We start from the raw sequence: 18,232 nt of genomic DNA on the forward strand, positions 1-18,232 counted from the left end.
ACAAACTACTGTCAGAGAATACTTTAAACACCTCTATGCAAATAATCTAGAAAATCTAGAAGAAATAGATAAATTCCTGGACATACACACCCTCCCAAGTCTAAAGCAGGAAGAAGTCGAATCCCTGAATGGACCAATAACAAGTTCTGAAATTGAGGCAGTAAATAATAGCCTACCAAGCAAAAAAGTCTAGGACCAGCTGAATTCACAGCCAAATACTACCAGAGGTACAAAGAGGAGCTGATACCATTCCCTCTGAAACTATTCTAAGCAACAGAAAAAGAAGGAATCCTCTCTAACTCATTTTATGAGGCCAGCATCGTCCTGATACCAAAACCTTGCAGAGACACAACAAAAAAAGAAAATTTCAGGCCAATTACCCTGATGAACATCGACACAGAAGTCCTCGATAAAATACTGGCAAACTGAATCCAGCAGCACTTCAAAAAGCTTATCTAACATGCTCAAATCAGCTTCATCCCTGGGATGCAAGGCTGGTTCAACATATGCAAATTAATAAACATATTTCATGAAATAAACGGAACCAATGACAAAAACCACATGATTATCTCAACAGGTGCAGAAAAGGCCTTTGAGAAAATTTAACACCCCTTCATGCTAAAAACTCTCAAAACACTAGGTATTGATGGAACATATCTCAAAATAATAAGAGCTATTTATGACAAACCCACAGCCAATATCATACTGAATGGGCAAAAACTGGAAGCATTTCCTTTGAAAACCAGCACAAGACAAGGATGCCCTCTCTCACCACTCCTATTCAACATAGTATTGGAAATTCTGGCCAGGGCATTTGGGCAAGAGAAAGAAATGAAGTGTATTCAGATAGGAAAAGAGGAAGTCAAATTGTCTCTGTTTGCAGATGACATGATTGTATATTTAGAAAACCCCATCGTCTCAGCCCCAAATCTCCTAAAGCTGATAAGCAACTTCAGGAAGGTCTCAGGATACAAAATCAATGTGCAAAACTCACAAGCATTCTTATACACCAGTAACAGACAAACAGAGAGCCAAATCATGAATGAACTCCCATTCACAATAGCTTCAAAGAGAAAAAAATACCTAGGAATCCAACTTACGAGGGATGTAAAGGACCTCTTCAAGGAGAACTACAAGCCACTGCTCAGTGAAGTAAAAGAGGACACAAACAAATGGAAGAACATACCATGCTCATGGATAGGCAGAATATTTTGAAAATGGCCATACTGCTCAAGGTAATTTATAGATTCAATGCCATCCCCATTAAGCTACCAATGACTTTCTTCACAGAATTGGATAAAACTGCTTTAACGTTCATATGGAACCAAAAAAGAGCCCACATTACCAAGTAAATCCTAAGCCAAAAAAACAAAGCTGGAGGCATCACGCTACCTGACTTCAAACTATACTACAAGGCTACAGTAACCAAAACAGCATGGTACTGGTACCAAAACAGAGATATAGACCAATGGAACAGAACAGAGCCCTCAGAAATAACACCACACCTCTACAACCACCTGATCTTTGACAAACCTGACAAAAGCAATGGGGAAAGGATTCCCTATTTAATAAATAGTGTTGGGAAAACTGGCTAGCCATATGCAGAAAACTGAAACTGGACTCCTTCCTTACAACTTATACAAAAATTAACTCAAGATGGATTAAAGACTTAAGACCTAAAATCATAAAATCCCTAGAAGAAAACCTAGGCAGTACCATTCAGTACATAGGTGTGGGCAATGACTTCATGACTAAAACACCAAAAGCAAAGGCAACAAATGCCAAAATTGACAAATGGGATCTAATTAAACTAAAGAGCTTCTGCACAGCAAAAGAAACTATCATCAGAATGAACAGGCAACCTCCAGAATGGGAGAAAATTTTTGCAATTTATCCATCTGACATAGGGCTAATATCCAGAATCTACAAAGAACTTAAACAAATTTACAATTAAAAAACGCCATCCAAAAGTGGGTGAGGGATATGAACAGACACTTCTCAAAAGAAGACATTTATGCGGCCAACAAACATATGAAAAAAAGCTCATCATCACTGGTCATTAGAGAAATACAAATTAAAACCACAAAGAGATACCATCTCATGCCAGTTAGAATGGCAATCATTAAAAGTCAGGAAACAACAGATGCTGGGGAGGATATGGAGAAACAGGAACGATTTTATACTGTTGGTGGGAGTGCAAATTAGTTCAACCATTGTGGAAGTCATGGCGATTCCTGAAGGATCTAGAACCAGAAATACCATTTGACCCAGGAATCCCATTACTGGGTATATACCCAAAGGATTATAAATCATTCTACTATAAGGACACATGCATATGTATGTTTTTTTGCAGCACTATTCACAATAGCAAAGACTTGGAACCAACGTAAATGCCCATCAATGATAGACTGGATAAAGAAAATGTGGCACATATATACCATGAAATACTATGCAGCTATAAAAAAGGATGAGTTCATGTCCTTTGCAGGGACATGGATGAAGCTGGAAACCATCATTCTCAGCAAACTAACACAAGAACAGAAAACCAAACACCACTGTTCTCATAAGTGGGAGTTGGACAATGAGAACACGTAGACACAGGGAGGGGAACATCTCATACTGGGGCCTGTCAGGGGGTGGGGGGCTAGGGGAGAGGTAGCATTAGGAGAAGTGCCTTATGAAGATGATTGTTTGATGGGTGCAGCAAACCACCATGGCACATGTATACCTATGTAATAAACCTGCATGTTCTGCACATGTACCCCAGAACTTAAAGTATAATTAAAAAAAAAAAAAACACCAGTTGACTGTACTCACCCTGTTTTACTATCAGATGCTCAATCTTATTCATTCTAATTACATTTTTGTATGCATTATTTGAAGAAATTTATCCACTCTGCCAATCTTCCATTTTTCTTATTTATTTAATCCTAATTTCTCTTTTAAGACCAAATCCAGATGAAAAGTTGGCTTATAATCTTATAACAGTTCCCTTGTTTGTCGTGAATCACATTTCAACCCAAAGGATTCCCTTTAGCATTCCTTGCAGAGTAGATCTAGTAAAAACATATTCTCTTAGCTTGTGTTCATCTGGGAAGGTCCTCATTATTGACAGGCATGTTTGCCCGGCATAGAATTCTCAGCTGACAGCTTTTTCTTTCAGCACTTTGAATATATCAATCCAGTGCCTTCTAACCTCCAAGGTTTCTGCTGATGATCTTTTTAAGGTTCTTTTGTATGTGACAAATTGCTTCTCCTTTTCTGCTTCAAGATTCTCCGTCATTTTTTTTTTTTCCTGACTGATTATAACATGTCTTGGTGGATGTATTTGAGTTTATTTTGAGTTTATTGTACTTCCTGGATTTGTGTCTTTCACCAAATTTAGGAAGTTTTGGCTTTTCTGCAAATACTCTATTTCCTTGCCTCTCTTGTATTCTTCTACATTTCCCATGTTTGTGTTGGTCAGGTTGATGGTGTCCCATAGGTCCTTTGGGTTCCGTTTATTTTTCTTAATTCTTTTTTGCTCTGATTCTCAAACTTGATAATTTCAATAGTCTTATACTTAAATTCACAGATTCTTTTTGGCATTCCCAGGTTTGCTGTTGAACTCCTCTGGTGAATTCATTATTTCAATTATGGTACTCTTTAGTTTTAGAATGTCTATGTGGTTATTATAATTTCAGTCTCTTTTTTGATATTTGTAAGTTGTTCTCTTGGTTCTCTCTAGTTCTTGTATGTTTTAGCTTTTGAGTATATTAAAGACAGTTGATTTAAAGTGTTTGTTTAAGAATTGTTATGTTTGGTTTGCCTCAGGGATAAATGTCAATTTATATTTTTCCTGTGATTGGACCACACTTCCAGTTTCTTTGTATGCTTTGTGATTTTCTTGTTCCTGCTGAAACTGGGCATTTTAATATTATAATTTGGTAACTTTAGAAATCACTTTCTTATTCTTCTCTAGACTTTGCTGTTCTTAATTATTGAAGTCTTCAATCATCCATTTGTTTTTATGAATTTTTCAGACTGTTTTTTGCAGTATATTTATTTCTAGTCATGTGTGGTCACTGAATTCTCTCTCTTTAGCTTGTGTTCAGATAGTGTTTTAACCGGCATTTTTCCTGGAGGGCCAGGATTCAAACAGCAACAACCAAAAAGTAAAAAAACTAAAAAAAACAACAACAAAACCCCTTTCCTATTATTTGCAAATTGACTGTCCTTAGCCCTTTTTAAGCACTTAGCCTGGTCCGTTTAGAACTTCATCTTAGTCTTCACTGCTTGCTTGCACTGAGCATAGAGATTAGCCAGAAGTAAAACCTTAGGGTCTTTTGAGGTCTTTGCCAAGCTTCTCCTGTCCTGGGTATGTGCTTGGTGTTCTGAATTCCCTAACCTATTTATGCCTAGTGTTCCATTATTGGAACGCTAAGCATGTGGGAGTTATATGCTACTGCTCAAGGTCATTTAAAGGTCTGATTGCAAAAATTAAAAAAATTGCAACCTCAGGCATAAATGGGCTATAATGTACACAGTGCTCTTGATTGCCCTCATTTCCCCCCAAAAAAGTCTCTCTTTAGCTTTTTTTTTTCTTTTGGAATTCATTTGAGAATGGTATTTATCTCCTGGATTTATCTATATTTTACAAACTATTATTTTATTAACTCTTTTTCCAGTTTTTATTTTGTTATAATTTGTGCAATTTTATACATTTAGATTTGTACGATTCTGTATTTTACATCCATTTTGTTTTCTTTCTTTCTTTATTTCTTTCCTTTTTTTGAGACATAGTTTTACTCTTTTTGCCCAGGCTGGAGTACAGTGGTGTGATCTTGGCTCACTGCAACCTCTGCCTCCCAGGTTCAGGTGATTCTCCTGTCTCAGCCTCCCGAGTAGCTGGGAATACAGGTGCCTGCCTCCATGCCTGGCTAATTTTCGTATTTTTAGTAGAGATGGGGTTTCACCATGTTGGCCATGCTGGTCTTGAACTCCTGACCTCGTGATCCTCCCGCCTTGGCCTACCAAAGTGCTGGGATTACAGGCGTAGGCCACCGCACCTGGCCCATTTTGTTTTCTAGTAGTGTTCAGAGTATTTGCTTTGTTTTCAGTTAGGCAAATATTAACATTTAATTTTGGAATGCTCTTTTTTTAGTCTGTGGGTTTTTTTTGTTTGTTTTGAGACGGAGTCTCACTCTGTCACCCAGGCTGGAGTGCAGTGGCACAATCTTGGCTCACTACAATCTCCACTTCCCGGGTTCAAGCGATTCTCCTCCCTCGGCCTCCCAAGTAGCAGGGATTACAGGCGTCCACAACCACGCATGGCTATTTTTTGTCTTTTTAGTAGGGATGGGGTTTCACCATGTTGGCCAGGCAGGTCTTGAACTCCAGACCTTAGGTATCTCCCAAGCTTCAGAATCATCTCTGTAGCCTTCCACTGGACATGCTCACTTCCATGACATGAAGACATTCCAAGAGCTGCATGGCCTGCATGTGTCTTATTGTCAATCTGCACTCTCCCCTTCCTCAACACCCAACCTCCTGGTTCTAATTTCCAGACCTTCTAATGCCTCTATGCAGGCCCTCTGGAAGTAGCCCTTCCTCTCTTGTTTAGTGAATTCCCTCTTCCACATCTCCACTACTGCCTCTTAATATAGACAATCTACCTCTAACGCTGCTCTCCAGCAGTCTCCAATCTACTTTGGTGGCATTGCTTCCTCAGTGAAAACTGAATTATGTTACAGAGATTCAGTTGTGTATTTCCAGTTCACCATCAACTTCTGCTATTCGCGTCAATGACCTGCAGTTGGGGGCGCAGGGAGCCTATGGCCTAAAGGAAGTGTGCAAGATAATTGTGTTTATGTCATATACTGCCAGTCCTTTAGGGCTTGGGAGGAAAATATCAGCATGCCTATTTATGTTTTTATCTATAAAATAAGAACAAAATTAAGCTTTCCTTATATGTAGATTGATTGTATTTTATTTACTTTATAAATAAATATAAGTAAAACTAGTAGTTGCTAAAAATTTTTACAGATTAGTTGAGTGATAAATATTTGGAGAACACTAACAGGATTAAAGCCAAAAGTATTTCCTGTTCTCCCTCATCTCCCATGCCTCTGCAACCTTTATCTCATCACAGGTAAGGCATGCTCTTATCCTGTTAAGCAGTTCCATTGACTTGCCTCATATTTTTTCAGGATTTTAACCTTTTCTTAAGTTTTTGTTATATGTTTGCAAAGGAACTAAAGTTTTATCACTTTAGTGAAATCTAATATGTTGACATACTTTCACACGAATTTGCACAGAACACTTTTATGATCCATCTGTGTTGCACATATCTGTGGTGTGAGTCCGTTAAGTCCTGTGGTAGGTATGTCTCTGTATGTATGTTTCCTTGTGAGAAGATATGTTCCTCTCCTGTAATTACAGGAAGACTCTTGTATTCAAATTGGAATACTCAGAAACTAAGAAAGCTCTAGGCATATATAGGCACTAAATATTTTTGCATTAAGTAATAAACTAATGCACCAACAGGATATTTCTACTATGAATTTTTACCTACAATGTGTAACATAAAACAACATATATCATAGAGGCCCTTTATAACATTTTCTATTTAATTTTCAACAATAAAAATGGTAAGGATTAGTCCCTAAACATCCTTTTTCACGTCAACTGATTCTTATCACTTCAGACTGAGCAGAACTGTGATTTTCCAGGGATCAGTGTCATTTAGGGATGTGACTGTGGGCTTCACTCAAGAGGAGTGGCAGCATCTGGACCCTGCTCAGAGGACCCTGTACAGGGATGTGATGCTGGAGAACTACAGCCACCTTGTCTCAGTAGGTAGGTAGGAATTGTTTCCCATGTAGAAGACCAGAGTGCATGTCTTTTCTTATCAATAGAAACTTGTGGAACTTTTGTAAAATATAATATTTAGGTTTGAGATTCAGAGATCAAGGACAATTTATCCCTTTTGGATACTAGAGAGAATGACAGGATTAAATGAAGTGTGTGTGTGTGTGTGTGTGTGTGTGTGTACTGTTTGGGGTACACTGTCTTCCTCCTTCAGGAAAACCCACCCAGTTTGTCCCAAGTAATACAGTTCTCATTCACAGGATATTGCATTCCTAAACCAGAAGTGATTCTCAAGTTGGAGAAAGGCGAGGAGCCATGGATATTAGAGGAAAAATTTCCAAGCCAGCGTCATCTGGGTGAGTTAGTATGTGCCAGATGGAATTTAAAGGAAGGTAGATCACAAAGCGTAGGTTCAGATAATAAGACCATTGAAATGTTCTTCAGGAATCATGTTTTAGAGGCTCTGGAACTTTGGAACTAACATGTTGACATGACCCAAATATCCAGTGACTCTGAATCACCCAGGATCTCCCAATATCACTTCCATACACACATCTTGGGTTTTTTTTTTTAATTGTGGTATAAATTATATGGTTAAGCCAAAGATTAATAAAATATATGTGTGTGTGTGTGTGTGTGTGTGTGTATAAACACTCACATATCCATCACTGAGATGAATATATAGAGTGATTTTTCAACACCCCCAGAAAGCTCCCTGGTGTACTCTTCCCAGTAAAGAGCATCCCTCCTTCTTTAAAATATTAAACATATTTTTCCATACATGCTTTTTTGAGTTGCTCATTCTTTAGCTTTTTACCATATTTATCATTTTTTTTACAGAATTATTTTAAAATAGCCTGGGCCCAGTGGTTCATGCCTATAATTCCAGGACTTTGGGAGGCTGAGGTGGGAGGAACACTTGAGCCCAGGAATTTGAGACCAGCTTGGGCAAAATAGGAAGACCCCATCTCTATGAAAACTTAAAAAATCAGCCAGGCATGGTGGCACACACCTGTGGTCTCATGCCTGGCTAATTTTTGTGATCTCAGCTACTGGAGAGCTGAGGTGAGAGTCTTGTTTTAGCCTGGGAAGAGGCTGCAGTTAGCTGTGTTTGTGCCATTGCAATGCAGCCTGGGTGACAGGGCAAGATTCTGTCTCTAAAAAATAAAAAGCAGTTAAAATTAAAATTAAACATTCAACCAGTAAGGATTTCAGCGTGAAGCCTGAAAATATTTGTGTTTGGAAAAGCTCTCCAGGTAATATTGATAAACATTATTTGTTAAATACCACTGATTTAAATATCTATGTAGGGCACTAAGAAAAAAATCATAAGCAAAGTAATGGCTGCCAGGAACATAGTTGGTGAACAAAAACAGAACCGCATGAAATATTTTAAAAATCAGTGTTTAACAAAAAATATTGTTATAGCAATCCAGCTGATGTTTGTGCTTAAATGAATTATACAAACAGTCCTTTCATGTTTTTTAGTGAATGAACCTGGAAAATTTGGGAAGGCAAACTTTTAAAAACACTGTTAGACTACAATCTGACAATGAAAAAACAATCAGTATGAGATTATGATGGGAATGAGCAATTTATGAGGGACAAACAGCTGAACCTACCTAGAGTGAAATATATTCATTCTAGACTCGTAAAAGAATGGCTTGGTTCTAATCTGAATCTAAATGTAAAGATATGTTTACTTCAGTGATACCTTGTTAAAAAAAAAGTGTTTGTTCTTGGGACATTGGACTCAGTATAGTATAGGATAGTTGATGGAATAAAGGGCAAATCCCATAGCTAGAATAGAACCATAAACCTATCCTGTGACAAGGATGGCTTGTTCACTCGTTGATTTCACTCTTATTGTTGCATACTTTTATTCCTAGTGAATCAGAGCTAGAACAACAATTGAGCCAGGTGCAGTGCCTCATGCCTGTAATCCCAGCACTTTGGAAGGCCAATGTGGATGAATTACTTGAGGCCAGTAGTTCGAGACCAGCCTGGCTAACATGGCAAAATCCTGTGTCTACTGAAAACATAAAAACTACTGAGCATGGTTGTGTACACCTGTAGTCCCAGCTACTTGGGAGGTTGAGGCATGAGAATCGCTTGAACACAGGAAGCAGAGGTTGTAGTGAGCTGAGATCATGTCACTACTCTCCAGCCTGGGTGATAGAGCAAGACTCTGTCTCAAAAACACCACCACCACCACCAACCAACAACAAAACCACACAGAATTGGAGCCTGGATTACAGGACTATCTATGAATTAGAACTTTTAGAAATTCAATTTGTTGCTGCTGTGTTGAATTAAAAAGAGGTATAAGACTGGAAGTGTGCACATTGTTGTCATAATGTAGGTATGAGGAGATAATGGCCTAAACTGAGTCATGCTTTCAAATATAATGCTAACTTTATTTCTCTTACATATCCTTGTCAACTAATCTTTCTTGTCACTCTATATTTCAGAATTAATTAATACCAGTAGAAACTATTCAAGAATGAAGTTCAATGAGTTTAACAAAGGTGGAAAATGTTTGTGTGATGAAAAGCATGAAATAATTCATTCTGAAGAGGAACCTTATGAATATAATAAAAATGGGAACAGCTTCTGGCTGAAGGAAGACCTCATTTGGCATCAGAAAATTAAAAATTGGGAGCAACCTTTTGAATACAATGAATGTGGGAAAGCTTTCCCTGAGAATTCATTCTTCCTTGTACATAAGAGAGGTTACACAGGACCGAAAACCTGCAAATATACTGAACATGGGAAAACCTGTGATATGTCATTTTTCATTACCCATCAGCAAACACATCCAAGAGAAAACCACTATGAATGTAATCAATGTGGAGAAAACATCTTTGAGAAATCCATTCTCCTTGAACATCAGAGTGTTTACCCATTCAGCCAGAAGTTAAATCTCACTCCAATTCAGAGAACCCACTCAATTAACAATATTATTGAATATAATGAGTGTGGAACCTTTTTCAGTGAAAAATTAGTCCTTCATTTACAACAGAGAACACATACAGGAGAAAAACCTTATGAATGTCATGAATGTGGAAAAACCTTCACCCAGAAGTCAGCCCATACAAGACATCAGAGAACACACACAGGGGGAAAACACTATGAATGTCACGAATGTGGGAAGACCTTTTATAAGAATTCAGACCTCATTAAACATCAAAGAATTCATACAGGGGAGAGACCTTATAGATGTCATGAATGTGGGAAATCCTTCAGTGAAAAGTCAACCCTTACTCAACATCAGAGAACACACACAGGGGAGAAACCATATGAATGTCATGAATGTGGGAAAACCTTTTCCTTTAAGTCAGTCCTTACTGTGCATCAGAAAACACACACAGGGGAGAAGCCCTATGAATGCTATGCATGTGGGAAAGCCTTTCTCAGAAAATCAGACCTCATTAAACATCAAAGAATTCACACAGGCGAAAAACCTTATGAATGTAATGAATGTGGGAAATCATTCTCTGAGAAGTCAACCCTTACTAAACATCTAAGAACTCACACAGGTGAGAAACCTTATGAATGTATTCAGTGTGGAAAATTTTTCTGCTACTACTCCGGTTTCACAGAACATCTGAGAAGACACACAGGGGAGAAACCTTTTGGATGTAATGAATGTGGGAAAACCTTCCGTCAGAAGTCAGCCCTAATTGTTCACCAGAGAACTCATATAAGACAGAAACCCTATGGATGTAATGAATGTGGAAAATCATTCTGTGTGAAGTCAAAACTCATTGCACATCATAGAACACACACAGGGGAGAAACCCTATGAATGTAATGTTTGTGGAAAATCATTCTATGTTAAGTCAAAACTAACTGTACATCAGAGAACACACTTGGGGAGAAACCCTATAAATGTAGTAAGTGAGGGAAATTACTCTGGGTGAAGTCAGAACTTTGTAGAACACAGAACATAAAGGGTGAGAGAAATCTATTAATATAATGATAATGAGAATACCTTTGGCCTAAAGTCAGTTCTCACAGTATTGAAGAGAACTTAGAGAAAAAAACAATATGAAGATATGGAATGCAGGAAAACATTATTCTGGACTTTGGACCATACATTATGTTACAAAACTAAAAGTGGAAAAAACTTACTGGTGAATGAATGTAGGAAACATTTTGCCCAGTGCCACTCCTCATTAAACATCAGAGAATTCACATGGGGTGAAACCTGTGTCAGCATCCCTAGGTTGAGAAGGGATGCATTTTTCTGCTACTACTTCAGTTTCACAGAATATCTGAGAAGACACATGGGAGAAACCATTGGGGTGTAATGAATGTGAAAAAACCTTTTGTCAGAAGTCAGCCCTAATTTTTCACCACAGAACTCATATAAGACAGGAACCCTATGGATGTAATGAATATGGAAAATCATTCTATGTGAAGTCAAGAGGCCAGAGAAAATGCACAAACTATAGGAAACTATAAGAAAGCATTTACTATGAGGTTATATTTTATGGAGTATGTGTAATAAGAAGTAGCTTCTCAGTGAACATCAGATAGTAGAGAAAGTATTTTTAACTGTATCTAATGTGTGGACGTTTTAAGTTAAAATCTAAATATAGAACAGGTGTTGAATTGCAGTATATCTAGCAATTTAAGAAAATGTGGAAAAAAGATTTGTATTGAGAAATAGCATTTTACTTTGTTAATATCGTTTAGTTCATTGTCAAGGCTGCTGTTTTCTAAGAGACTTGAAAATATGTCACTCGAGCCAATGGCTATAAGTAGTTCAAAGGTTTATTGCTTAGCCATGTGCAAAGTAAGGGAAGATTTTTTAGCAAGGGGACCCACAAACAAGAAGGCTCTTGTATGTCCAGGAAGAAAGAGAAAGACCCTCAATATGGGGCCATAGTACAGCAGCCCACCAGCAGGATTTTTGAATAATCCTGGGGCAGACTAAATTCAGACGACCCATCTCAGAATGGTGGATCAAAGGGGCAAGTCAATTTGCCTTGCATGCAACTTATGAGGATTAGTAGAAGAGAGTGGGTCCAGATTTCTGGTGGTTTCTGCCCTAGCAGATGTCTAACACATAAGCCAGGACATTCTGCTGTGAGTGACTTTTGTACCCAACTCTATTTCACTCCATACTGAAACATGTCTTTCATAGGTGATAAAACTTTTAAAAATGTGTATATAGATATAACTTAGATATGGAGCTTTCAAAAAGCACAAATAGGCTGGGCATAGTGGCTCGTGCCTGTAATCCCAGTACTTTGGGAGGCTGAAGTGGGCAAATCACCTGAGGTCAGGAGTTCCAGACCGGCCTGGCCGACATGAAACCCTGTCTCTACTAAAAATACAAAAATTAGCCAGGCATGGTGGTGCACACCTGTAATCCTGGCTACTAAAGAGGCTGAGGTGGGAGGATCACTTGAACCTGAGAGGTGGAGGTTTCAGTGAGCTGAGATCATGCCACTGCACTCCAGCCTGAGCAACAGAGAGTTTAAAAAAAAAAAAAGCAAAAGTAGATTTTGCTATTGGGTAAGGTATAGTAGTTGGCAGCAGAATGGACCCATTGAGGACAACTATAAAATTACAGAAAATATTTAAATGCAAATTATTGCTATAGAAGCAAAGAGGACTAAAGGGGCAAAATTCTAGAGAGTGGTAAAAAGAATGCAGCTCTGGGGGCCCTTTCCACTTCTGACTATAGGGAAGAACCTGAATATTGAACTTGGTTCAGGCAGAGGGCCATAACCTGGGGGTCAGGGGAAGGCATGGGGGGACCAGAAACCGGGAGAACAATCAAGAGTGCAGTGTAAAGAATGAATACATTAGGGGCTTCAAACACATATAATTTCTCAAGAAATTTCCAGATGTCTCATGCTGCATAGGGCAGGAACCTGAAAAGCTAATTTGAGAAGATAATAAGTAGGATTTTTGTTTTGTTTTGTATTTGGCAGTATGAAGGAGAAATGATTAAAACTTAGGAAATGCCAGTGGGTTGGTCCTTTGCTGAACATGCCATCAGTAAAAGCCGTGGAAACAAGGTCATACTAGAGATTGATTGTGCTTGTCACAACTGCAAACAATACCTGAGTGGAATATTCAAAAACTTGCTTAGAAAGAAAACTCTAGGAACAGATGGCTTCACTGAACTTATTCCGAATATTTAAAAATAATACCAGGCTTTTATAAACTTTTCTAGAAGAAAAACGATGGAACTTTTCCATTCAGTTTTTGAGGCCAGTACAACTTTGATACCAAAACCTTAAAAAACAAAAACAAACAAACAAAAAAAACCCACAAAAAACCATAAAGCTATAGACCAAAGTCTCATAGATTTAGATGCAAAATCCTAAAATTGAAAAAAATGTCTAGCCATATCCATAAACTATATCATCACCAAGAGATGTTTATTAGGGCAATCAAAAGATGATTTATTATTTTTTTTTAAATGTGGCCTTCCATTCCTCTTTCTTTTGATTCCCCTTTTTGAGTTTTCATGTGTCTCTCCTGACTTCCTTCCCCAGAGTGGAGGAGTTAGACTTGCCTCATGGGATGAGAGCAGTTGTGGCCTTGTTCCTGCTGGCACCAAGAGGGCTGATGGTGAGGTGTGGAAGGGACAGGGGGAGGAGATAGGCAGCATTGTTGAGAGATTGGTAACATTGGGCAAATATGTTGAGAATGATGACAGCAAGATTTTTCCATTAGAGAAGGTATTTATAAAATTAGGAATGAGGAGAGCTAGAAAACCTGGAGTGTGACATTAGAATAGAACTCATATCTTTTAAATATATAGGAACAAATAGAGAAATTGCTGTGTGTGCACATATGCATATATTTTGTGATTCATTCTACTGAGAGGACCTAAATGCAATGACACCTCAGTAATAGTAAGCACACCAACTGCCAAGTTACTAGTTCCTAAATACTATCCACACAAAAAAAGGGGACCAGAGATGATTCCTAGTCAGAGTTTGGGGGAAATACAAGATGAACCTGAATCATCTCATGTACCTAACAGTAAGAAAATACTCTGGCTGGTCGCAGTGTCTCATGCCTGTAATTCTAGCATGTTAGAAGGTCAAGGTGGGTGGGTTGCTTGAACCCAGGAGTTTGAGACCAGCCTGGGCAACATGGCACAACTGTCTCTACAAAAAATACAAAAATTAGCCAGGCATGGTGGCATGCACCTGTAGTCCGAGGTACTCAGGAGACAGAGAGGTGGGAGGATCACTTGAGCTTGGGAGACTGAGGCTGCATTTAGCTGTGATCGTGCCACTGCACTCTAGCCTGAAGACAGAGTGAGACCCTGTCTCAGGAAAGAAGAAAAAAAAAAAAAAAAAAGATGTCATTCAGCAGGTTAATGGATACACTGTGGAACATCCAGAAAACAACATTCTTCAAAGAAATGGAAAACACAATCCTAAAATTTATATGGGAACCACAAAAGACCTAGAATAGTCAGAGCTATCCTGCACAAAAGGAATCAAACTGGATAAATCATATTACCTGACTTCAAATTATTCAACAGAGCTACAGTAACCAAAACAGCATGATACTGGCATAAAAACAGACACATAGGAACAGAATAGACAACCCAGAAACAAATTCATACATCTATGGTGGACTCACTTTTGACAAAGGTATGAAGCACATGCATTGGGGAAAAGATAGTGTCTTTAATAAATGGTGCTATGAAAACTGGGTATCCATATGCAGAAGAATGAAACTAGACCCCCATCTCTTACCATATACAAAAGTCAAAGTTAATTAAAAAGTTAAATCTAAGACCTCAAACTATGAAACAGCTAAAAGAAAACATTGGGGAATCTCTCCAGGACATTGGAGTGGGCAAAGATTTCTTGTGTAATACCTGACAACCAAAGTAAAAGTGGACAAATGGGATTACATCAAGTTAAAAAGCTTCTGCGTTGCAAAGCAAACAACAAAGTGAAGAGACAACCCATAGAATGGGAGAGAATATTTGCAAACTATCCATCTGTATTAGGCCATTCTTGAAATACTATAAAAAAATACTCGAGGCCGGGCGTGGTGGCTCATGCCTGTAATCCCAGCACTTTGGGAGGCCATGGCGGGCGGATCACGAAGTCAGGAGATAGAGACCATCCTGGCTAACACTGTGAAACCCTGTCTCTACTAAAAATACAAAAAAAATAGCCGGGCGTGGTGGTGGGCGCCTGTAGTCCCAGCTACTCGGGAGGCTGAGGGAAGAGAATGGCATGAACCTGGGAGGCAGAGCTTGCAGTGAGCCAAGATCGTGCCACTGCACTCCAGCCTGGGGACAGAGCGAGACTCCGTCTCAAAACAAAAACAAAAACAAAACTCGAAACTGGGTAATTTATAAAGAGGTTTAGTTGGCTCATGGTTTTGCAAGCTGTACAGGAAGCATGGTGCTAACATCTTACCAGCTTGTAGGGAGGTGTCAGGAAGTTTCCAACCACAATGGAAGGCAAAAGGGGAGTAAGTATCTCACATGGCAGGAGCAGGGGCAAAGAGAGAAGGGGAGGGAGGTGCCACACACTTAACCAGATCTTGTGAGTACTCAGATTTTGTGAGGTGTGCTTGAGGTCATGGATACCCCATTTACCCTGATGTGTTTATACACATTTGATACCTGTATTAAAATATCTCATTTAACCCATAAACATACACCTACTTTGTACCCACAAAAATTTAAAAATAAAGTTTATTTCAATGTTTAAAGACTTGTTATTAAAATAATAGCAGTTTCAGTAAATTTAATATTTAAATAAATCTCCCAATATTTATTCTTAACACTGGAAGAAGTTTTCCAAAATGTATATGGCAGAAATATGGGCCTTGATGTGAGGACAGTATCAATTAATGAGGGATCCTCCCCCTTGAACAAAACAGCTTCCTCCAAGACCCACCTTTAATGCTGAGCATTACCTCTCAAAATGAAATTTGGGCAGGGACTAATATCCAAACTATATCAACATCTGACAAGATGTTCACAACCAGAATATATAAGGAGCTATAACAATTCTATAGAAAAAAAAATCTGATTTAAAACTGGGCAAAAATCTGAATAGACATTTCTCAAAAGAAGATATACAAATGGCAAATAGGCATATGAAAAGGTGCTCAACATCACTGATCCATTAGAGAAATGCAAATCAAAACTATAATGAGATATCATCTCACCCTAGTTAAAATGTCTTCTGTGCAAAAGACAGGTAATAACAAATGAGGAAGAGGATGTGGAGAAAAGGGAACCCTTGTGCACTGGACTATGGAAATGTATGTTAGTACAACCACTATGGAGAACAGTTTGGAGGTACCTCAAAAACTAAAAATAGAGCTGCCATACAATCCTGTAATTCCACTGGTAGTTATATACCCCAAAGAAAGGAAATCAGTATATTGAAGATATATCTGCACCATGTTTACTGTAGCACTACTCACAATAGCCAAGATTTGGAAGCAACCTAAGTGTCTATCAGCAGATGAATGGATGAATAAAATATGGTGCATATACACAATGGAGTAGTATTCAGCCATAAGAAAGAATGAGATCCTGTCATTTGCAACATTATAGATGGAACTAGAGATCATTAAATGAAATGAGCCAGGCACAGCAAGACAGACATCACATGTTCCGACTTACTTGTTGGAGCTAAAGATTAAAACAACTGAACTTATAGAGAGTAGAAGGATGGTTACCAGAGGCTGGGAAAGGTAGTGGGGGTGTGGTGAGGGGGAAGTGGGGAATGTTAATGGGCACAAAAAGTAGAATGACTAAGACCTAGTATTTGATAGGACAAGGTTACTACCGTCAATAATAATTGTACATTTTAAAGGTATAATTGAATTGTTTGTAACACGAAGGATAAATGCTTGAGGTTATGGATACCCCATTTACCCTGATGTGATTATTAGATATTGCATACCTATATCAAAATGTATCACATGCCCCATAGATATATACACCTAGTATGTACCCACAAAAATTAAAGTAAAATTTCAATGATTAGGAAGACCATTATCAGTTTTCTTTAAATGTTTCTATAAATTTAACACAATTTCAATAAAGCTCCCAATATTTATCCTTAGTACTGGAAAATTTTTTCCAAAATGTGTATGGCAGAAATAGGGCCAAAATAGTCAAGAAAACTATTTTTGAGATGTCAGTTTTCCTCAAATTGTTCTATTAATTAAACACCACCTGAACTAAAATTTGACAAGTGGATTATAAATTTATGTGGACATTCAGAACAATTGTGGATACAGGAGTCCAGAATCACAGACATAAACCATGAGGTGCTTGGGAGATTTTCAGAAAATGTGCTAATGAAATTCAAGGGGAAAGACACATCTTCAAAAAGTGGTGTTACCTTTGACTCCCCAAAGCGTATATAAAGCCTCAACTCATCATGTATCTAAATATAGGAACTCAAACTTAAAACTTGTAGAAGGAAGTATGAGAAAATTTTTGTAGGTTTGAGTTAGGTGATGATTTCTATATAGGACAATAAAAATATGGAACATACAAAAATTAATGCACTTAATTTAAAATAATACAAATGATTTATGCACTTTAAACTTTGATAAGTTAGATTTTGTTAAATTCAAAAGCTTGTGTTCTTTAAACCACACAAGGAAATGGAAAGGCGAGTTATGGACTAAAAAAAAATACATGTAAAACAGCTTGGGATAAGAATAGAAGAAAAATCCCAATAAGAAAATTGGTGAAAGATTGGTATGGAAAGTTCACTACAGAAAAAGTACGAATGGCAAATAAGCCTGATTTGGGGGAGTGTGTTCAATACCAATGCTAATTTTTAAAATGTCCTATGTTTAATTTTTTGGAGTGTGTGATTTACAACATGCCCCTACTGCATGGAGGGAGAGAAGATGGTAAAATGAACAGAAGTAATAATTGTAAAAGTAAAATCTCAATGGGTCATAATTTTCCACAGAACAGAATAAAATGTGTAGCTATCAATTTACAACACCACTCAGTAGGAGCACAATACAATAATTCCACTATTCTTAATACTGGCCAAATTTCTTATCTTGAAACCAGCTCAATTTTTCTATACAATTGATGTTTATGGGGGTTTTTTGGGGGAGTAAACATAGAAATTGACAGTTAAGACCATTCTTGCATTGCTATAAATACCTGAGACTGGGTAATGTAAAGAAAAGAGGTTATAAAGGGAAAAGGTTTAATTGACTCGGGTTCTGCAGGCTTTACAGGAAGCGTGGTGCTGGTATCTACTCGGCTTCTGGTGAAGCCTCAGCTTTCACTCATAGCAGAAGACAAAACAGGAGCAAGAGAGAGGGAGCTGGGGGAAGTGCCACATACTTTTAGATGACCAGATCTTGGGATAATTCAGTATCAGGAATAC

General features: G+C 38.0%; 1 protein-coding gene across 7 annotated transcripts in view; it reads left to right on the plus strand.

Moving 5' to 3' along the window:
• The window catches only part of LOC126963101 (zinc finger protein 37A), a 29,455-nt gene extending 12,511 nt beyond the window's left edge, over positions 1–16,944 (plus strand). For 4 of the 7 annotated variants that reach the window (XM_050805058.1, XM_050805062.1, XM_050805060.1 and 1 more), the window contains 3 exons: positions 6,686–6,837; positions 7,110–7,205; positions 9,321–16,944. In XM_050805058.1, coding sequence (XP_050661015.1) covers positions 6,686–6,837; positions 7,110–7,205; positions 9,321–10,771 — 1,699 coding nt within the window. In that variant the 3' untranslated portion in view covers positions 10,772–16,944. The remainder of the gene's footprint in view (positions 1–6,685; positions 6,838–7,109; positions 7,206–9,320) is intronic. The other 3 variants (XM_050805061.1, XM_050805063.1, XM_050805064.1) reach the window with 2 other exon arrangements.
• Positions 16,945–18,232: the final 1,288 nt, after the last annotated feature.

Source organism: Macaca thibetana, chromosome 9, assembly GCF_024542745.1.
Source record: "Macaca thibetana thibetana isolate TM-01 chromosome 9, ASM2454274v1, whole genome shotgun sequence".
Classification (NCBI taxonomy): domain Eukaryota; kingdom Metazoa; phylum Chordata; class Mammalia; order Primates; family Cercopithecidae; genus Macaca; species Macaca thibetana.